Source organism: Rhynchophorus ferrugineus, unplaced genomic scaffold (assembly GCF_030347505.1).
Source record: "Rhynchophorus ferrugineus isolate W39M unplaced genomic scaffold, kcgeb_rfMv2 rfM5, whole genome shotgun sequence".
Taxonomy (NCBI): domain Eukaryota; kingdom Metazoa; phylum Arthropoda; class Insecta; order Coleoptera; family Curculionidae; genus Rhynchophorus; species Rhynchophorus ferrugineus.
Genome location: NW_027472584.1, coordinates 15,143,713 through 15,168,645, shown reverse-complemented (window position 1 = coordinate 15,168,645; position 24,933 = coordinate 15,143,713). Strand labels below are relative to the sequence as shown.

Sequence of the window (24,933 nt, the reverse complement as noted above, 5' to 3'; positions counted from 1 at the left end):
ACCGTTATTTACTGGCTATATAAAAAAATGTGAAAAATACAATTAGATAAAACGGAGGGCAGCGGTGTTACCTGGAGACGAGGCTTGGGCAGTCGATGGTGGTACGTCTAAACCAAACGATGGTTGAGCACTGAATTAATCGAAATACCCTTCAATAACATCCCAGATAAACCTCTCGGGGTTGCCGCCAGCTATTCGTTATCGGGTTCTAGTTGGCGCTGCTGGCACCCCGCCTGTGTTCAACATCTGGGATTATATTTCTGGGTATTTTGTAGACCGTTATTCCCCGATGTAAAATTCGACATGCCTCAAGGCCGCTACACACTTATGGCTGTTTACAGTTGTCGAACTTAATACGTAAAATACTGATTATTTCGCAACTTAGTCACCATATTTGAACCAAAATTGGTTGCCACCCCGTACCACAATGCTGTTATATTTAATTTGAAAAGACGTGTACAAACAAAGAATTTCGCCATACCTAATCCTACAGATAATATATTTTGGGAAGCAATAGATAACTAAACTTCCTCCGAAAAGATGGCTTTGCAACCAACAAGTTTTAATATGCAAACACGCATATTAAAAATCACTCCAACAAATAGTCTTATGTTTTCCAATACACCATATCATCCCAATTCAATCCGATACCGATCACTGTTTTTCTGATATATATATCTTGATTGAGTCTTGATATCCACGTATCTACCGACACTCTTACCTTTCCATTTTTAATATCAATTTGATTGTATATTCCCTAATAAATTGCATACGATACTTAGGGGCCATATTCTATATCTAGCGAAAGATGATCTACTTAACTTTATATATACAATACATATACATACAATACAATACATTGGGCTCGGCACCGACTTCAAACTGATCGGTTAAAATCGGATAAAATAATATTATATAATACTGATATAATATAATGTAATAATGTTAATACTTGGGTGTGTTCGGAAATTTATTTTGTGACTAAAAATGTTGAATGCTGATAAGTACTACCAGTCACTATTGTCAAAACGCGGTTAGTATAAGTAATGAGTTAAACGTTAAATATAATTTCTCAACACTGACTGATTGGATATGTTATTGAGTTGTACAGTGAAGTTGTTAAAGCCCGCCATTATGTTAGATGTTATTTGATAAAGCCAGGAGATTTTTTACTTAGTTGGTAAATGATGTCTCGACTGTTCTATTTAATTCCCAGATTTTGAACAAAACTTAACTTAACAAGGGGTCTGTCCAATATTTCATATCCGATGCCTGTATTATTCAAAATAATTAACTGTATTAAGCATTCTCAACGAGACATTATTAAAATTATAACAGTTAGGTGTTGTTTGTTTTGGTGGATGAAAATAGTGAACAGAATAGCAACAGCAACAACAAAACAGATATAGATATTACAAAATAAATAGTCTTCAACATATATATTGTACCGTAGTCTGGCTATGGCCGAGTTATATTTAAGATAATATAAAATGTTCCATATTCATAAAACATAGAAACATTAAAAACATAAAACACTAAAACATAGAAAATTCTAAGAATTATCCTTTGAAATAATTTTTAATATGTAAATTTTACGTATATTTAAATAAAATATATTTTTGAACCTTTATTGCATTTTTATTTTTGCTATTTTTATTACTGCTATTATTATTGATAAAATGTTTTAAATTTCGGGCTCCTCATTGTCAGGCGCGCTCAGGCGCGCTCTCTGGTGGCAAATGAACGCTAAACTTGTTCACAGGTAATACATGGGAAATGCACTTCTAATTCCTCTGTGTTTTATGGACCTAACACCTGCAGTTGAGCACGCAAGGAGGCTCAATTCACCTCATAGATCTTTCTTCATATAGCAAGATAGATGTAGGCAATACGAAGTTCACCGGATCCTTTTTTTCTTTTTCCAGATTGACCAGCTAGAACCAAATGGTATTTTGCTAATGTCGCTTCGGGTTGGGGATAGAGAAGTTTTGCGGGCGACAAAGTCCCTGGGATACGACTGGGATTGTCGTAGTTGGTTTAGCTACCGGGGTTTGTGGATGGGTAGCGATTTGATCAAATTATTATCGTGATCTATGACGCCTAGGCAGAACTTTATGCTGAGTATGTTCGTGAAACTTTTCACTACCGTGATGCTTGTTGCGAGGTACCGGATCATTTTCAGCGTTGTCTTTTTTTATGATAATCCTTTGAAAAACATATATTTTGAAAAATATACTCCTTCAGTATTACAGTATTATTGGTATTACCGGTTGATATGGTTTTTGTTGTTATAGTTGATATAGGTGATATATAAACTGAAGAAGAAAATCAATGTGACATAATTAATATCGGTTTAATTGTTTCAGGTGGCTTGGATACATATAGACAGGCAAATGATTCTTACAATCCATCGTCACGTCATCAGTCGTATACCACGTTTCAGCGTCTCTCATGATAATGCTAAAACTTGGCTACTTCATGTAAACAATGTTCATAAAGAAGACAGAGGTTATTACATGTGCCAAGTAAACACAAATCCCATGATTAGCCAAGTTGGATATCTGCAAGTAGTTGGTAAGTTTAATCTTTTTTATCAATTATATTTTCATTCTTTTGATAAATTATAGAATAATTAAAGTTAATGAACCAGCATACATAAATACTCAGTAGAATTTGTGTGTATGAATCATTTATTTTCAAACTAATAGAACTAATTATTCTATAGAAGGTTGCTAATGAAAGGGCTTTTCTGCTAACGCGCTGTGAGTTCGAATGCCTGAGTATAGGGTATTTCAGTTTATTTATAATGTATGTATATTTAGTACCATTCCTAAAATCATCTGGTCTTATCTAGCTGAGATGATTAAGATGATTATTCCTTGGCAAGTTTTACCATCTTGACTGTAAACAAACACAAAAAAGGCGAGTACACATTTTCCCACTGGACAATAACGGTAGTTATAAATTATAAAATACGATGATGTAACAAACAAAATAATAACTGAAAATTGATATAAAATATATAAGATCAACAAATGACAGTCACATTTCCAATAAGTCATCGAAGGAAGATTAAAAACAAACCATAATAGAAATATGAAAAATATCCAACCTAAAATAAAAGTAATCATATATATTGAAAGTTAATCATCCATATTACATAACTGTAAATATCGCTTTTCTGGTTTCAGTGCCCCCAAACATAATTGACAGTTTAAGTACGCCATCTAGCGTAGCGGTGAGGGAAAATCAAAATGTCAGCTTAACCTGTAAAGCTGAGGGTTTTCCGACACCAAAAATAATGTGGAGAAGGGGAGACAGTCAAGAAATTACAGTACGGCGCAAGAAAAGTAAGTAAATGTGTTTCAATAAAAAGTATATTAACAATTTGTTATGGATTAATACAACAAAAAATTTCACATCGTGATTTTTCTTCAATATTTTATTAATTTAATTCAGTATATGCCTCTACACTTAACGTTTAATTTCTGAGTCTGTTCGATATATAGAATTGTTGCTATAGACGCTTTTTGTTTATGTATCAAGGTTTCGTGTTAAACTTTATCGAAATCGTAAGCGACATGCAGAAAAACAGCGGAACATATTTATTTTTCGTCCAAAGAACGTCCAAAGAAATCTGTTTTTAAATGGATCTTGCCAATTGTTGAATATCTTTTTTTTAATGCAAACTGATAATCCAAGATTTTACTTCGTGGGCAATCGGAATTAATGTCTTTTTACGCCTTCAAAGTGTACTTAAAACCATCAATGGACAAACGCCATTCATTTTATGGTGTATTGGTATCATCAAATGAACCTTTGATATAATTGTAGAAATACATGTCATTTGCTTTTTTGAAGAAAAGTAAAATCCCCTTTAAAAGTAAAATCCTTATTTCCATATAATAATATTAAATAAATTAAATATTCCAATAAATACAAAAATATTTATTTTACGCGTAATTATCTTTAATTATCATTACCATGAAAAGCATTCTAAAGTTAAACAGAGAAACTTTTAACAGTTTAAACTGTCACGAAGTCACACTCAAGAAGTGCTGTTCTGATTCCAGATTAAATATTGATTATTTTAACGTTGATTAGTTCAATTAACAATGTAAATCATTTTAACAAAATAACATAATTATATTTAATTGTAATAATAATAATTTATTTTTTTTTAAATTGACAAGTTTGGTTTAAGTTGTTAAATTGTATAAGATATAACTACTTTATATATTATACTACAATTTATACAATTTTTTTTTTAAAACAAATTTACACTAACATAAATAGTAATATTTTATTCTTGTCACAATATAAGGATAAACTTGCTTTGTAAAAGAAAACAATCACTCATAGCTCAAAAAATCATGCTAATAATCAAAGAACTACAGCACCAACTGCTGTAATAATGATGGCATTCCAGGTATTTAGCTTTAACAGATATTTGATCTGTTTCCAGACCCCAAATTATGAATAAAAGAGTTACAGTAATCACTGAAAGTTATTTGGTAGCATTCCAATTATTTACTTCGACAATGGAATCGATATATCAAAGTTTACTGCAACAACTGTATTGAAATTCTGGGACTTTACAGTATATCAAACAAAAAAATGTGTTCAAAAATTCTATCGAGCAACCTAATATTAGCATTGAAACCTGTTCTAATTTCTGTCCATTATTAATTACACTGAATATAAAATTTCTTAAATATTAATATGATTCTGGTTGAATTAGGATGTTATATTTTTCCATTAACGGAAATAATAAGATTACAGTCCAAAAAGTGTATTGTATTGTACTCAAAAAGACCTAAATTTACATTTCATAAATCGTAATTCTTAAAGATGTTAAGTTCGCTGAAATTAAACAGAAATTACCGGGAATTAGTATAATTAACGTTACGTTATTGCATCGGAAATTGTTTTCCACAAAAATGTACGAGAATGGCCAGGAGACGAAAGGAAGCTAAATCTAATATTTTAATCAGTGATATTTATTAGTTATTAAATTCGAGGACATTAACATTTCTCTACATAAAATAGCAGTATTCTATTTAACATTATTCAATTACTTACTGTATAAAGTTGGTGTTATACAAGTTAAAGAAATCCGCTGCCGAAGCACATCAAACACTGTTAAAAATTTATGGCTCCGTCATATCTAAATGGTGCAGTTTGGTATCTAATATAAGATATCCCTTTCATGATTCAAAAGTGGTGATTTTGTAAAAAGTGCAAATAAGAAAGAGAACACTGTTATTCTCTCGGAGTACCGAAAGTCCAGAAATGTCAGTTCGAATAGCTTCAAAATTGCACTTTCAAGCAATGAAGAGACATCTGTAGCGTATTGTAATTGGCGATAAAAATTGGATCCATCACGATAATCTATTGATTAACATAGAAGATCCATCCACATCGATATCGACGCGAAATATTGATAGCTATAAAGTCTGGTTTTTCATATGATTGGACCAGCAATATATATTGTTTTACAAGCTACTAAAACAGCATCAACATCAAGAACATGCCAAACCAACATCGTTTTTTCGACACGGTATCGTTATGTTGCCAGAAAGATGCGAAAAAGTTGTAGAAAATGATGGAAAATATTTTAGTAAACTGCAAAATTATTAAAATACACGCACAACACTAACAGACTCATCATTTGCAATTTTTTTGTTCACTATTACCAATTAGGTATGAATTTCGATATTTTTTAAACCCTGCAAAAAAATTTTTCAATCAAATTTAAATAAATTATACATTAATTAATAGATTGTTATTTATATTATATTTATATTATATAGTTATTTATAGATTGTTATATAATATTCGACAGCCTAGTACACTGACACTTGTACTATTGTAACAGGTCAATTGAAAAGTCTCCGGCCTGCTATAATAAAATATATTTTTTGGAATTTACTGATTGGACAGGTTTATTACGCTTGATCATCTTCAAACACTACTCCGACTATCAACTCGTCGTTGTTTTTGGTTAAACGTGAGCTCGCGCAACACCCACTTTACATAGAGCTTTCTCATACCCCAATATTCGTGAATGATATGATGTATACATTCAGTTGACATTTTTAGATTGTTTGCTATTCAATCAATTTCAATTTACGGTCATTAAAAATCATTTTATCGATTTTTTAAATGTTTTTGTCGGTGACAACCACTTTTGGGCGTAACTGTGTTCACCGTCTTCGGTGCTCATTTCACCACCTCTCAACTTAGCATACCAATTCTTGATGGTTGATTTTCTTGGGGCAGTGTTCGGAAACTCGGCATCAAGCCAAGTTTTTGCTTCAATTGTATTGCTTCCCTTCAAAAAGCATATTCAAAAAAGCATAAGCAAATTCTTCAAATTCAATATTTTATCCACACGCGAAATACCTTTCTACCAATTTTTTTCACAATAACAAAAGTTGTTTCACTCAAAATGTTATAATTCACAAACTAATGATCCGACAGCTGAATAATTGATACACGCATGATTTGAGGATTAGGGCTAACTAAACTGGATTTAATTCTAGTAGGGCCATCTATGTGTCAGGCCGGGGACTTTTCAATTTACCTGTTACGCAAGTGAATTTATATTAATTCGAAATATTTATCAACATAGTTCACACACAACATTTTATCTACAATATAATATCCAATAATCAGAATCTTGAAGTTTTCTCTCTCAAATTGTCACTTCAATTTCCCATTGCCAAATAAATAACAATATATTTTTTACTTTTAATATTATGTCCATAGGACTAGTTCTCCCATATTTCTACTTTTTTGTAACTGTTTTTTGTAATGTTTCGGAATACTTTTAGATTTTCAGTTTTTATTAAAATAAAAACACCACAAATAAAGTTGTTCTATAACATAGATATACTGAAATATAAATAAATCTGAATTTAATTCATATTTTTACTGAAGTATTCAAATGTTAAATTAGTTGTTAATTAGTTGTTGTTATTTGTTTAGTTTTATTAGTTTTAATATCAAAATGTATGTTTTCAAAAAAAACAACTATGTTTAGTTTTCTCATCAAAACAACCGTATTCATTTAGGAATACTTCGAGTAATCGAAAAAGTTTTAGTTTAATTATACCTGTTTTGATTGGGGCCATTTCATTTTTTTTTATTCCCATTCGAACGGTACATTTTTAAAACATTCAAATTTATAATATTTAAATCTCCACGAACTGAACTTTGGAAAACAATCTGCAGTTGGTTAGTAAAACTGTCTCCCATTTCAAAGTTTTCAAACTGTAGCTGAAACTGGCATTCATTATCTAACTTTTAAAATACTTTTTTAGCACTCCCGGCATTATTTGATATGTGAGTATTTAATCACATTTCGTGTAGAACGTGCGGTATATATTAGATTATTATAAAAATAAATGTTACATATAAATGAATTCGGCCAAATGAGCTAGTTGACTGTAATAAAGAATCATAGGTATATTAATTTATAATAATAAGATACTAGAAATAGATTATTAAAAATGCTTTTATTTTAAAATTGAAAGTGGGGTTACTAATATTTTACCAGAAATAAAAACACAAAATTTCAAATTTCGCCATGTTGAGTCTTTTAGGGACTTTTTAACAGTTTTGAGATCTTTATTTTTTTACCTGACCCAAAGACATCTATTATTGGGCCAATGCACCATGTAATAGTTTATGCCCTGCGGGTGGGCGTTGTGAACGCACCAGGTGAAAATGTAAGGGTAAGACATTCACTTTCAAGAAGTTCTATTGAAATTGTATACTCATTTCTCCTAAATCAGACTATGATGAACGTGCAATACGTACAAGGCAAAAAGTCAAAGGCCACGCGCTAGATAATCTGTCACCAAGAGCCGACAGGAACCACATTTGGTGGCGTTGATGTATGCTTTATATTGTCAACATATCGCCAACAAAACAAACAACATATAATCGATGATACCGATAATTGATAGCAATGATAAACTGTTCTAGAATGAAATATGATACGTGCACACAGTACGAGGGGAAGGTAACGTACGACGTACCAGCTTAAGTCCTAACACTAAAAAATAATGGCGTGCAATGAGATCAAGGGAAGTAATGCTGGATAGTTAAACTTCGCTAAGATTAAGCTAAAAACTTAAATAAATAAATAAGCAATACTGTTGCTACTTTACACTCCCTTCTCCAGCTCCAGCTATGATGAACGTGTTATGCGCACCAGGGAAAAAGCTAAAGGTCACACGCTAGATACGCTACTACCAAGAGCCAGCAGAAACCACCTTCGGTGGCGTTTATGTGTGCTTCAAATTATCCATAGAGCATAACTACACATCAGTAACTTTGGCCACTTTCGTTTTAGTTTCTGGTATAAAAAATATATAAATATAATGTTATAATTTATATTTACAGCGCAATCATAAAACAATTATCTTCAATTTACCGCATCTTAAGAATTATGGGAAAGATACGAATATACGAAGAAGTAATAAAATAGAGGAGAATAAAATAGGATTTATGATAAATGTATAAATATATAAATAAGTGTAAGAATAGAGGATAATGAATAGAGAATAATACATAATAAATAATAAATAGAGAATTATAAATGAAGAATAATAAATGGAAATTAAAAAGAGAAAATGGAATACTATGTGAACAAAATCATCATTAGATGAAGCTCAACAAGAAACAGGTAGTGACTCTGAGTGTGGTGTCTCCAGAAATAAACTATTGTGAAGTTCTAACGACCCTCGGACGTGTTAAGATGTTGCTTTTCATGATAATTATTTCTATTGCTAAGGATTCGCAAAGTTGACACCTTCGAAAATTGAAAAAAGCGATAATTCCTCCTAGTTGCTTTACATAATCGTTCAAACGTTTTTAAAAAACCTTAACGACCCAAAATTGAAAGGTATAAAATATCGAATTATAAGATGGAATTCCATATACAAGTCCACGTACCATAAATATTGGGAACGATTTATGATTTTGTTGAATGGTACATGCCTGTGTCTGTATTTTAATAAAAAATATATGGAGAAAATATAAACAAATAAAAAAAATTTCACACACTGTACTGTGCGGTATTTATTCTAAAAGTTCATGTTAAATTTATTCCATATATATAGAAAATACTTAATCCAAATTATATCGCAGAATTGTTATTTTTTTCAATGTTATTTTTACGGCGATATATAATTACATAAAGCAAATAATGAAAATTGAAGCTTCATCGCGTTTACATCGAACATTATAAAGTACGTAAGTTATACCAAGTACATATCATCGATTATCCCCATATAACGCCCTGCTCTCGATCAAATTTAAAATAATGGCTTGACATAACTTTACGAACACATTTTTTAAGCCATATACCTCTCGTATCGTTCCAACGAGATGCCATTACTTTAATTCGCGGTATTTAGTGCACAATCTTGGAAAATAGGCAAACGTAGAACAGCATATGCGACAAAACGCTGAAATTATTCCCTCGTTAGTTTTATTGGTTAACAATTCAGTCATTAATCGATAAAATCTCTAAAGGTTGTCTAACTGTTCGAACAGAATTTTAATTAAGTTTAATGGTTTAATATCGTCGGAATTTTATTTAAAGTTTTATACCTTTTATTTTGTCATCACACTTTTAAATTGATTTTAGTAATTATTTTTGATTTTTTAAGAAGTTATTTGCTACCAAAATCTTAAAATAATCATTAATTTTTCTAGGAAAACCATTAATTTATTCCTAACATTTACGAGTTAACATATGCTACATTTCCATTGATAAGCTGTATTTCTGTCCTCTCACTTTACTACATCCGGTTCACTCACGCACTGTTGCACAAGTTGGCAAGGTTTAATCATGCGAACAATGTGTTGCCCATTTAGAAGCTGCAAAACTTCTGAGCTTTCAAAAAGATGTAGAGTGACTTCATGTTTCATGACAACCCTTTTGATTTTTCTTTGACCATAGAGATTCTTAGCCCCCAATACAAGTCTTCATTGGGTATATAGCAAAGTATAAGTGTGTACTGTAAATGATAATCTTGTTATGTTATGAGCTTTCTTACGGGAATTCAAAATATTTATTTAAATTGACCAATTCATTTTTCGCATGCTCTTTCCAGTTTAATTCAACAATCCAATCTCATGCCTAAATATTTAGTACTATTCTCATATGATAGAGCGTCTCTAGGGCCATTTAGATTCAAAATCCATGGGTTCTTTATCTTTTGTTGGTAAAGTACACATGGGAACCCATCTGAGTTCATTTAATTTTACTCGCCATTACTTTATAGCTACTTTTTGGTTTCATCTGCTTATAACAGTGCTGAATAATCCAATATGACTAACATAATTCCTTCGCTTTTAGGTATATCACTGGTATGGAACAAATTTAGGATATATTCGAGGGCGTTACCTTGGGGCACTCGATCAAATCAGAATATTCATCCTCTTGTATGATTCTGAATAGTCTATTGGTAATATAGGATATTAATATATTTACTTTTAATTTTGTTAACTTTATATATTCAAGTCAAACTTTGATAAATACTTGCGCTACGTCTAACAAAATTGCTGGACATTTCCTTCCAAAAAACGTTTAATGATATCCAGGTCCATGGCCTGAATCCGAACTAATAGTCGAGGATTAGGTTATTCTGTTTTATTATTGTTTTCATTCTCTTGTATAATATTTTCTCAAATAGTTTCGATACAGTTTTTAGCAGAGAAATAGCGTGTCATATTTAATATCAGTCAGTTGTTTATAAGTTGATAAACTTTAGCATTTCACCAATGATTCGATCAAATATCTGTTCTTTGGTTGGACACAGGCCTTTTCTTATATCTTTACCTAATAGTTTTGGATTAAGTGGTGTGATAATTTTAGATTTCTAATTCATCACTATTAATTATGTCATAGTTTTTTTGTCCTTTTTTGAGACTCTATACTTTAGTTGGATGTCCAGCAAAGAACCGTTTTTTCTTAATACAGTTTCTGAGATAATGATTTTGATTTTAATAATATCTATAAAAGCAATGTTCATTTTGTTTATTATACACTAGCGTTTCATAATGAGTATTGACAGCTAAGCTGCAAATCCATAGTGAAATAAATATTTAACCACAGCGCTTTATGCCCAAAAAGATAATCTTACATTTTACAGAAATCTGACTAACGGCCATTATCCAGCGCACTGTTTTACCAACTAATAAAAACTTTCCAATTTTTAGATATAGAAATGGAAAATGAATCTTATCGTTTGAACTGAAATTTATTGAGAAAAATTGGTACAAGCTCCATTCAAATATTTATATCATTTCATATGCGTTTACAATTTATACAAATATTTTCACATTTGTTCAGATCTTATAAGCATATATCATCCACAACTAGGCCTGGTTGATCTAACTGGCGATAAATGATTCCCTTGAGTTATTTAGGCTCTCTAATATATTTAGTAACATAGGTCAGTATTCCCTTGAAATAGGATTATTTGATAATTAAGTATTAGTGAGGATAACAGTATGAAATATATATGGATATAAGTCATTTCAAATTCCTATGTTTCAATTAATTTCACTCAATCTTCTTAAAATCATGCGAATTATTTCCAACCATACATCACAGCGATCTATCGACATCCAGCTCGTTATTTGCTACGCCAGAAAGTTTCAAAATATGACAAAATCTCGAAAAGAACAAGAAATTTTAACCAATTTTGGAATACTGTTTTTCAAGCAATTTTCAACTATTCCATTTTGTTGAGGGCATTTTTATTTCATTCTAAACTATATTTTGTGAAAGTTTCTCATACAAATATTTCTGTTTTGCACAAAAAAATTTCGCTATATGTTAAAGTACCACCTAATAACATTCCCAGGTAGCTAATACTAATGTTTTCTTTTACCACTTACCTTCTATAAAGAGACTCTGACAGAGACATTTTTGTCGCGTGAAAAGTAATAAAATAAATTATATCAAAAGAATGTGAGGTATTGTCTACTAAGCAAAAATAAAGTCATAGATTAATTAACGGAATGGAATATGGTACTACCTAATACAGGTATTAACATCTCATGGAACCTTTAGGTAGTATCTTACCACCACAAATATGAGGTGATAAGTCTTCAGATCAAACGTAAATCAGTCGTGTCGATTTTGTAGAAGACCAAACTTTGTAGAATAATCCTCAATTATGTAACTTGTGGTGATTTTGTTTCCGTAACGAAGTGATAAACAACGTCTTATTACCAACCTATCCCAATTGAGGAAAGCTGGAAATGAAAAAAAAGTCAGTACAATGGAAGTAAGTACAATTTTATGGATATAAAACAGTTCTCAATTCAGATAAGAGTCATAACGTGCGAATGGAATCTAATAAAATCATCAGGAAATTAAGATACTTATAGTATATCCACTTATAAGTAAGTAGATCATATAACTAAGAACAACTTGGTTCAATCAAGAAAATTTTAAAACTCATATTTAAGAAAACTTATATTTTCTCAGCATGTCCTACAACTTATTAATCATAGACGTACTGGGTGTTATCGATACCCACAAAATAAAATACAAATTCGAATATACTCCGACTGGATCCAAGTTATTTTCAAACTGTACCAACAGAATTTGCAAAAAATTATCGATATTAAGCATTTCACCTTCAAAACCCATAGTTAATAGATTTTTTTATTACTCTTCGTGAATCCACAAGTGTTTGTTATGTCTATATTATAGATGGCATGGCATGTAGAAAATCACTTCATTAAGCAATCTTCTGTATAAAATATTATCTTAATTAATTAGTCTTATTCTAAAGCTTATTCTAAAGCTTATTCTAAAACTTATTCTAAAGTCCAGTTATCAGATCAGGTGGTATTAAACGTTTTAGTCTACGCACTTCACTATCACGTCGCATATTTAGCTGATTAGCGAGTACATTGGGATGCACTGACACTCTTTCGAAGTACTTCACACAAACACGTTGAATTACACTCGTTATAGGTTCTAGAGGAATATCGCGTTGTAGCACTTTATTTGAAATATAGTACAGAGCATCAACAATAGCACGCAACACCTTATTTTGGAACGGTTGAATGATGGATATATTAGATTTGCTAGCGGTACTCCATAGTTCGGTTCCATATGCCCAAATAGGCTTGAGTATAGACTCATACAGCAATACCTTGTTATCTAATGATAACTTGGATTTGCGCTCGATGAGCCAATACATTTGATATAATTTTAGTCCCAGTTGTTTCCGTTTAGAGAGTATGTGCTTCTTCCAGGTTAGGCGTCGATCTAAGTACATACCAAGCTATTTAACATGCTCTGCTTGGGGGAGTTGACAATGATGATGATATTCACTGGTGGACATGTTCTTCTACGCAGGGTAAACGTTATATGTGTGGATTTTGTTTCATTGGCTTTAATTCGCCATGCCTTCAACCATAATTGTATTTGCTCGAGATGGGTAGTTAATAGATTACAAACAGGATTACAATGAAAAATAAAGGTTATCTAAACACTGTAGGTCTTTAATTCAATTATTAGGCCCTAAATTACTATAAAATATACACCAAATATATATTCTGATCATTTTACAGTTCGTACAATATATATTAATCAAAATATTTATTCATCCTTTTTGTTCAACTTTTTCTCATCTTCTTATCTACAAGGCTCATTCTGTACGTCTGTGAATAGCTATTATCGGACTATTTTGTAACTATACGTCATTCAATTTGCTCAGTTGGCCGGCTTGGTGGCGTAGTGGTAAAGACGATGGGACGGTCCTCCTACTGTTGCGATAGCCGCGGGTTCGAATCCTGCTGGAGCATGGTCATAAATTTATGTTTATGATTGTTTAAAATATGTGAATGTTCTAGGCAAAAGTGTAAAATCCGACAAGGAAAATAATCACAGTCACGCCAGTAACAAGGCTGGGTAAGACCGGATGTCTTCTGGGATGATTTCTAAAGTTGGTCGCTCCCCAGTCGGTAGGTTTGATGCTGATGACCGTGGTTCGGAGCCCACGTTAAACTTTAGGCCCAGTCTAGATAAACCCATATTTGTTAAAAGGAGAGTTTAATATAATATATATAAAAAAAAAATTTGTTCAGTTGATGTCAAAATAATACAAAATAATATTAAATAAAAACTATTATTTTATGTAGCTAAAGATCTGGCATAGTGTTAGATTATAGCATAGTGTCAACTACATTCTCATGACTATTTATTATAGAAAAATCAATTAAAGCTTGTTTTATTTTTACAGTTAATAATTAATAATATATTCTATGTCACAAGTTCATATTCAATTGAATATTCGTACTAGTTTACACACTGGGCAGACAGTAGAGTTAAAATACATGTTTCTAGTAGTGCACATAAGTTTTATGAAGCTAGGATAGCTTCCTAAATTATCTTCTTCATTAGTAACGTCCTATGTACCTATTCGTAGTGTGTAATTTTTGGTTTAAAGGTTAACAAGTTCAATTGCCAAAAAATATAGAAACTAAAGAAACAAACAAATGATAAATATTCGAATTTATATTTATTATGCTGTTTCCTGAAAATGTTTTGATATATACGATAAATGCCTTCATTTTATTTTTTTAAAATACCTTTACGTGAGAATAATTCAATTTCTATTTGCTATTGTAATTGGATTTTGAACTATTTCTTTGAAATAAACATCCATTACTACAGTCTATTGCTAACAGTAGGAAAATATTTCTTTGTATTCTCCAGCCATAAAAGCACTTTAACTTGTTACAGTAATATAATTGTTTCCAATCTAGTGTGGGCAAATTCCTGCAGTTTATAATTCTAGTTTAGTTTTAGAAATGTGTTTTTCATGCTGTAAGATATTGTTTGAGATATGTTGGAAACTTGAAAATAAACTACAAGTATTTATTTGACCATATATATATATATATATATATATATATATATATATATATATATATATATATATATATATATATATATATATATATATATATATATATATATATATATATATATATATATATATATATATATATATATATATATATATATATACATATATATATATATATATATATATATATATATATATATATATATATATATATATATATATATATATACATACATATATATATATATACATACATATATATATATATATATACATATATATATATATATATATATATATATATATATATATATATATATATATTTGCTTCGTATTGCAAAATCTAATACACATTTCTAGTAAAAAAATAAATAAATAAATTTGAATGACTGCAAAACAGAATTAAGCATATATATAATATGTATAATATTAAATTAGTTATTTGAAAGATATCATAGGCTTATTATATAGACTAAGACTAACTTGTAACTTAACATTTATGGGGATAATTAAATCATAATTAATATAATATAAAAATTAAATATAATCCAAGAATTTCCATTACTATAAAACTATATAATTGTACAGTCGTATATCAGGTGCTTGCACTTATTTTAATCAGCGATATTTACTATTGAATATACGGTGTATCAATGTAAACAACCTAACCAAGAGTTTTCGTGTTTTACTCTCGATATTCATTAATTTTGTTTTTTGATTTGACAAAATCTGCTGCTGAAATCCATCAAGCAATTTAAGAAATGTATGCTAATACTGCTCCGTTATATCCCAATTGTTAGTTTCGGTATCAACGATTTAAAACTGATCATTTCGATGAATATGATAAAGAATGGCCTGAAGGACAAAAAATCCGAAGACAATGAATTATTGGAGAAGAAACCTATTTCAAGCTCGCCGAAAACTACAGCTGTGTTATATATGAATCAACTATTTAGGAGAGATCCAAAAGTTATTTTTCGTTTTTCATATCAGGGGTAAACGTCTATTGTTTCATCATCTAAAAATCATTTTGGAATTCGTATATTTTTTTTGCTATAGCTGATGGTTCTCTAATAGATGGACGTCACTTGTTATTTACATATTGATCATTAATATCAAGGCATATTAATGTTAGTGTTCTACGAATTTTCTTCAGATGACAAAAATTAGACCCAAATTCAGTTAAAGGATGAAGCACAAAATATACAAACACAGTTCAAAATTTTAAAATGATGTTAATGAAATGCAAATGAAAATTACATTACTATTAATGAAGATTTCACTACCCATATACAGGACACTTTATCATAACATCAATAATAACAAATATAATAAAAATATTAGCGATAATTTAAAGTGATATCTGAGAGAAATATATAATTTTATAATAATTTATAATTCTCTATTTTGTATCGTAACCGTTCACTATTTTGTGACAACTTAATAATTCCGCGCTTATAGAACTTCTAGTATATTTCAGCTAAAACTCAACCAAGTGCGAATATAGGTCATCATAATTAGTAAACGTTTTACAATTCAAAGGGTTTTGCAATTTTGTAATCAATGATTGAGGAATAGAGACGTGTGGGAGGCTATTACTTGGTTGATTTTTGTTACTTCCAGTTGTTCGATATATAAAATACCTTCATAGACACAATATACTGACAAAAATAATTGTCTGAATACATTTAGCTTTCAATATTATTTACTTCTAACAGGCCAATTGAAAATTCCCCGGCCCTATACCGGCCCGTAAAATATATTTTTGCCAATATTAGTTTTTTTTATTCAACATAATTCCCTTCAACTCTGATACCGTGATTATAGCGACCCTCCAACTTTTCGATGCCATTTCTCTAGTACGATCAGCTCTTCATTCGACGAAAATTTCTTCCCAGCGAGCTTTCTTTTGAGATCTGAGAACAGGAAATAGTCACTGGGGGACATATCTGGAGAATACAGTGGATAAGGAAGAAATTTGAAGACCAATTCATGGATTTCGATCGTTTTCACTCACTTGTGACACGTTGATTCGACGAAAATTTCTTTCCAGCGAGCATCTTTTGATTTCTGAGAACAAGAAATAGTTGCTGGGGGCCAGATCTGGAAAATACGATGGATGAAGAAGCAATTCGAAGCCCAATTCATGGATTTTTGCTATCGTTCTCACTGACTTGTGACACGGTGAATTGTCTTGGTGAAGCAGTACTTTCTTTTTCTTCAAATGCGGCCGTTTTTCGCGGAATTCATCCGTAAAACGGTCCAATAACGCTATGTAATAGTCGCTGTTGATGATCTTTCATTTTTCAAGATAGTCACCGAAAATTATTCCATGCGCATTCCAAAACAGACGCCTTAACCTTGCCAGCCGACTGTTGCGTTTTCCCACGCTTTGGAGCGGGTTTATCGTGTGCAGTCCACTCAGATGACTGTCGATTGGACTTCGGAGTGAAATGATGTAGCCATGTTTCACCCATTGCCACATATCGACGCAAACGATCATCTTCAAACACTGCTCCGAATCATCAACTCATCGTTGTTTCTGGTCAAAAGTGAGCTCACGCAGCACCCACTTTGCACAGAGCTTTCGTCAAATATTCGTAAACGATATGATTTACACGTTCAGTTAATATCTGGGTCTGCTATTTCATTCAATTTCAATTTACGGTCATTCAAAATCATTTTGTGGATTTTTTAAATGTTTTCGTCGGTAACAATCACTTTTGGGCGTCCACTGCGGTTACCGCCTTCGGTGCTCATTTCACCACGTCTAAACTTTAAGCTACCAATCCTTGATGGTTGATCTTCCTGGGACACTATCCGGAAACTCCGCATCAAGCCAAGTTTTTGCTTCAACTGTATTTTTTCCTTTCAAAGAGCAATATTTTATCAGCACTCGAAATTCCTTTCTATGCATTTTTTTCACAATGACAAATGTTGCTTCACTCAATATCCTATAATTCACAAACTAATGATCTGATCAAATTTATACACGTATCTTTTGAGGGTTGGGGCTAAGTAAATATATATCATATATATTTATATATATATATATATATATATATATATATATATATATATATATATATATATATATATATATATATTGATTAATTGATTGATTGATTGATAAAATGCCACAATACTATTTCCGGCGGCATTGTAAGCAAACGGCAAGGTTGGTTGATTAGCATGGATAATTAATCAATTAATATAAGTTTTTTTTCAACTTCGTTTCTAAAGAGTATTACATCCAAAAAAAGTTACTTGAAAGTTCTTAATGGTTTAATGTTGTAAGTTCTAATTGTTCTTTCGGAACAATTTTAAAGGATTAAAAGTTAAAAATACAACAACCAACTCTTTGCATACATTTCAATGTAGTCAAATTCACAAAGAGTTTAAATTATCTCGTATTTGATTAAGTCATTGTTTAGTAATTCTAATACTATAAAAATTTAATATTACTTGTTTCAAATAAAAAAGACAAACTCCATTATATTGACCTGAATATACATTTTTTATTTAGTAAGATTTTATTTGATATAAATTTTCATAAAACTGATATAATAAAAATTTCAAAAAGTACGAGGAAAGTTTGGTAACTATTTCAGAATGCATAATAAATTAAAAGCACTGTCGCAATCTGTCATCCTAAAATATAAAATTTAGAGCCATCATTCAGAAACAAGAAGATAATTTTATTATTTAAATTAAATATGAGAGAAAATATTTACGATGACATATTATGAATATCATGCATATTATAACGGATGATAATTTATATTTAACAGCTTTCCAACGTTTTTTATTATCTATTCGCATTTCTCAATCCCCAGAAGTATTTTTAATTTTTTTTAAAACATTTTATTCTATTGAAGTCTATCTATGGAACAACAACGATCAGGATCTCTCAAACGTAAATATGTTGTATTTATACAAGTATTAAATTCGTTAGTTTTTTGTTTGCATTGCTGTCCAATAAAAGATAGTTGAACATCTTCGCTAATAGAAACCACAATTTAGAGTTATTTTTTGGGTATGTTTGTATAAAGTTGTATAAAGTACTGGAAAATACTCTGCCTTTTGTGAAAAAGAATAAGAAAAAGAACTAAAAGATCCATGTTTCCTGATAACTTGTATATTTCTGCTTATGTAATGATCATTTATATTTTGAGCCATATGACTCAACTACAGAACTTCATACAAAAGAAGTTTTGTTGATTTTTAATGCAATATTTCGAGCCTAAGAGAAATATGATAATGATCAAAGAATACAGTAAAAAATTTAATTTAGTGATTAGGTATATTTATTGTAGAGTTCTCCAACTTATTTCACTGTACAAATGTATTGATCTTATTAGGATATGGATATTTTGATGAATATTAAAAATAAAATTAAATTTATTATTAAGCTAATGTATGAATATAGTTATTCTAAATGCTTAAGCAAATTAAGGCTAAGCCTGTCACCTAACCACTATGTCAATAAAGATAAAAGCTATGTTCATTCGTTCCAAGTTACGCGACATAGAATGCAAAAACAGTCTAAAGCTATTTTTTATACTTCTATTGACATATTCAACGTTATCCACTTCATGTGCTTTATATTTAGAACAGTTATATAAATGTTTACTTCATATGCTCATCTCGAATAATTGATTAAATTGAAAAACTAATACATTTAGCTTCACAATCCCCTTAAAAATAAACTAAAAATAGAATTAAAATTATAATAATAATAAAGAGTGGCGCAGTGGTAAAGGCGATGGGACGGTCCTCCTTCTGTTGCGATAGCCGCGGGTTCAACTCCTGCTGGGGTATGGTCGTAAATTTATATTTGTGAGTGTTCTAGGCAAGAGTGTAAAATCCGACAAGGAAAATGATCCCAGTCACGTCAGTAACCAGGCTGGGTAAGACCGGATGCCTTCTGGGATGATTTCTAAAGTTGGTCTAAAAGTGCTGAAGTACCTTATCACAGATCTAACCACAAATAATCACTAGATAGTACGCTGTATGTGGCAAAACTTCCAATAAGAGCTGAAATACTGTATCGTTCAACATATCAATAAATCTTGAAGCAAGTGGCCAATAGTTATCGTATCATAGAGTTACTTTGCGCCGTGCAAGTGATGCTATTTATGATATGTTTGCAAGAATATGTCATTAAATTTGGATAGTTGATATCGATAGATGTAATAGATATAACATTTTTCTTTGGTTTTAGCAGCTTGAAATGCACTATACCTTACTGAGGCCACCATATAGACAGTACAATTTTGTGACCCTTTAGCGTCAATATGGATGGCTCTCTGGGACTGAGTTAATACTTTCTGCCTTTGGAATTTTGATAGTAGATCCACTTTTAATCGCCCACCGCAATACGGGACAGAAAACTTCTTTTTTCTTTGAAGCAATTAAACCATGATATTTAAACACTTTGGAATAGCACTTTCACTAGATTTTCGTCCAGTAAATCTTGCAGTTCATTGCATTTCAACCTTCTTGGTCCTCCAGGTCATTCTTCTTCGTTAATGTCAGTATACACTTGATAACTGATTTGACACCTATATAATATATATATATATATATATATATATATATATATATATATATATATATATATATATATATATATATAAACCTACTAATAGAAAATTAATTAACTAACAAAATTCGTAAATTCCATTGGGCGTATTATAAGAATTAATTAGTTTCTTATTATAATAAAAATTAATTAAATTAATCGACAATCATTAAATAATACCGGGTAAATTAAAAAATGATTAAAGAAAAAAGCCTTACGATCAGATTATCTCAGTCGCAATAAACTTTTCAACAGTTTACAGTCGAAAAAACTTCGTCGGCATAAACTTTCATTGCATGGTTGATTAATTAAAATTACTTTTGAAATTATTTAGAAAAATATTTCATGGTATACATTACCAAACACAAAAGAGTTTCTCGTATATTCATCAAAGTTTCTTCGCTGTTTGAACAATATTGTATGACAAACTAAATTGTATTCTAAATAAGTTTAGCGATCTCAGACTTTTACATTTTTAGTGAGTGGCTGTATAAATTAACGTGGGTCCCTGATCATGATACTCAATTACTAATTACTCCCTATTAACACCATGTGAGATATCAATAGTCTGGATTTACCCAGAGGCAGCCTCTACGTCATCTGGACCAAAGCGCTACTTTCCGGGTCTTCCTATCTAAGTATACATAACAAGATTCTCGTTCCCGGTTCTAGCCGGAAGAAAACCGATAGTTGCCGATTGTGAAACCTGCCGACCAAATGATCTATAAATGACGATTTTGATGTCAATGACAAATATTGCCTAGGGGACCAACAAAATTGAATTATTAGATGACAAACGACCTCATTTGAGTATTTGACAAGTTCTAAACAGCTTAGTAGTGAACGAATGGACTGTTTCAGGGCTACCAAACATTTTAATTGAAAATGTCATTTAGAACTGTTTCAACATTCAACAAGAAAAGAGTATTATGTAGCGTATTCTAACTAGCGATTAAATCTAGATCCACTGCGATAACCCAAACATCAAAACATCATGGGTTAGTCTGAAAGCGTTATCCACTTCGACAAAGAAACCAAGCTGTTTATACCATATCAGCCATATATATCAAGTGTAGTGTCTTACAAGCTACTAAAATCAAATTCAACTATTTCTTAAGATATTTACTGGCATCAATTGAATAAATTTAACGATGTATTATTACTAAAATTGTTATCAATTTCGAGTAACAAACGTAATAAGACAAAAAGACATCATCTTACATGATAATACCGGGCCAAATATTACACGAGTTGTGAAGTAGATGTTTGAATGCAATGTCAGGAATTTTTAGGGCAGTACAAAAATAAGATGTAGTTAACACAAGGTGTGAAAAAAATTGATAACATAGGATTTGAAGTTTTGTGAACTATTATTTCTTTCTGTTTATATAACTCTCCGGAGCAGATAGGATACCGACGAACTGAAATTATATATAGTATCCAAATCTTTATTGCAATAAAAGGAACAAAATTCACAAAAAAAGTAATATAAGTAAGGAACACACACAATATAAAAAATATTGAAACAAAAATTAGAATGAATACTATTTATTGTTTTAACACTGTATTAATAACACATTTTTTATAAAAGGAGAAAACTAAATCCAAATAGTCATAGACTATAAGTGGGAAAACAATGAGGAGATATAATACATTGAGATAATACATTGAGTTGATATTGACTTGATACATTGACTGATAATACATTGAGATTTTGATTAAAAATATTTACTTTTCTACATTTGATTGTTGGATAGTATTGCTGTATTTTTATCTTACGCCTTCCTTTTGCATTATTTTTTTGTTGAAATCTCCGAAGCATCGCCTCGGTGTTCTTAAGTATTTCGTTTTTATACTCTGTACAGCTACAGACATACCTATGCACACAAATCTTACCGAATACTGTAATATTTTTGTATTTACTGCTGCTAATTTTCTCTATTAAATAATAAATAATTATATTACCTTCAAAAACTTTTGAAAACGTAAAATTAACTTAAAAAATGTTCTCTAACCACAACTCTCGTCTATAAATAACGCCTAGCTGTCAAAATTTGTCAAGATAGTTTCGAATGGATGCGCATGAGCAGCGCTCAGGTACTTCGGGTTTTACTGTCGTCTGCTTACTCTCCATATATAACAGCTTCAGATTACTACGATGCGAAGCCACGTGACTTAGCTGACACGGTTTCGATATTATAAAAAAGGTGAGAACCAATATGATTGCTGCCAGATCATACTGTATCGTTATGTTATTAGAAGATAAATAATATGCAATAAATGTTTTTTTAAGCGGAATAATTATCCTTATGGGCTAATATTTTGCACTATTACAACTACAGTGGGATTCGAACCTGTGTTATCCTTGGCAGTCAGGTAATTAAACTAACTACAAATAATCAAGAATGATGACTAAAAAAAATATATTCTAAGTAGTCTAGATTTATATATTTTCAACATCTCATCCCTTATATTAACCGTATTTAATATAAGACAGAAAGAAAGTTCGTCCCTGAACAATTTAATTCCGAAATAAAGGAGTATTTAAAAATGGTAAAAGAACTTAAAGGCAATAAACTCCCTGTCTATTATTCAGCGTACAGACAACTTCTTCGACACAAACTTTGTTGACTTTCATGGATAATTAATTAATATTAGTCTTTTTTACGCTTCATTTTTAACGAGTCCCACACCCAAGAAAAAGTTACTTTAAAACTTCTTAATGTTTTAATGTTGTAAGTTCTAATTGTTCTTTGGAAGCGTCTTTGAAGGATTAAAAGTCAAAAGCTACAACGAATTTCCTGGATGATTTGCATAAATTCTTGTATAAATAGATTTATAAAGAGTTTATCATTTTTATATTAGCCAAATGCAATTTTGAAACGCTATAAATGTTTAGTAAATGACATCATAGAACATAGACAAGATCCGGATATACTTTATGTAGCTTTTTCCTTGTTAAATTAATTAGTACTAGTGATCACCCTGTGATCCAAGTGTATGTGACCACAATGTATTAGATTAATCATGTTTCTCTCATAACAGCCTAAAAAGGCTAATTTAAAAATATTATCTTACTAAAATTTGCTTTCTCCCTATTTTGAATATAAGATCAGAAATGTATTTGATATATAACATTAATTAAAATATTAAATGTCTGTATATTAAAACATACTAATATACATACAAACTACCTCAAGAACTAACACTCACTAGCATTTTTTTAAATAGCTTTTAACTAAATCTAATTACCATTAACATTCAATAATCAACAAACTATTAATAAGTGTAAATTACTACGCCACTGAACATTATAACAAATAATCATAAATAAGATTATTTTCAGAATTCTAACAACTTTAGAGCATCAAATATAAGTATACACGATCTTTCTTTATTTTATGTTATACACATAAGTATGAAATAATAAATGAAGTAATACATGTTTGTATACTAATTCCGAGAATATATGAATGAAACAATTTTGAAATTGATATTTGACAGCATGTAAACTAAAACAATAACGAACAATTAGTATTTTATTTTTTACAAATTGGAAATATATCTACCGGCTATTCCAGGTTGCTTGATTTGGGCGATTTACGTTTTATTGGAATATATTTATTTGTAGCGCATATTACACAAAAATATTAGGCCTAAAATGTTTTCCTCGATATAAGCTTTAACCGTGCCAAATTTCACACTTCCAGGTGTCCCCTTTCTCTTCAAAAAGGGATCTTTTAGATGGAATGTTCATGTTCTGATTTATACTTTGCATTATATTTGTTATACGTAACTTTTTAACATATACTCCAGCAATCAAAAATTATGTCAATCGGAATCAGCCACCACCTAGGGATTCAATTTCATTTTTTAAAGAATTAATAAAGAAAACATCCTAATGACGAAAGTTCAGTGGCTGTCACAAACAACGCATCTAAAAATATTTTAAAATACTCATAATAGTTTTTAATAAAGTTATCAAATAAACATCACACGATAATAATTTTAGGCCATAATATTTGTATTATATTATTATATTATATAGTGCAAGATAAGTAATATTGCTTAGGGTTTTCCTATTCAATCAAAACAACAAATTTATCTTTTAATTTCGATACGACATGAGGACCCAAATGAGGATTATCCATTATGAGAAATCTAACATAAACTCTAAAATATAACAAAAATATAAACACTAAATTTGTATCATTAACATAATCGTCTTTATTCTGCTAAGATAAGTTTAGTAAGACATAATGAATTAACAAACTTGCCTGTAGAATTATCATATTAATCAACATTATTTACCACCTGACATCATCCTCCACATAAACCTTGTTACCACTCGCGGATAATTAATAAATATTAGTCTTTCAAGTCATTTTTAACTAAACCTACACAAAAGAAAAACTTACGACACATGCATTAAGA

The 24,933-nt window shown here is 30.4% G+C and overlaps 1 protein-coding gene across 1 annotated transcript in view; it reads left to right on the top strand.

Moving 5' to 3' along the window:
- Positions 1-24,933, top strand: part of LOC143197346 (lachesin) — a 411,049-nt gene that overhangs the window by 253,318 nt on the left and 132,798 nt on the right. The window contains exons 3-4 of the mRNA XM_076405732.1: positions 2,367-2,574; positions 3,192-3,350. Of these exons, the coding sequence (XP_076261847.1) occupies positions 2,367-2,574; positions 3,192-3,350 (367 nt within the window). The remainder of the gene's footprint in view (positions 1-2,366; positions 2,575-3,191; positions 3,351-24,933) is intronic.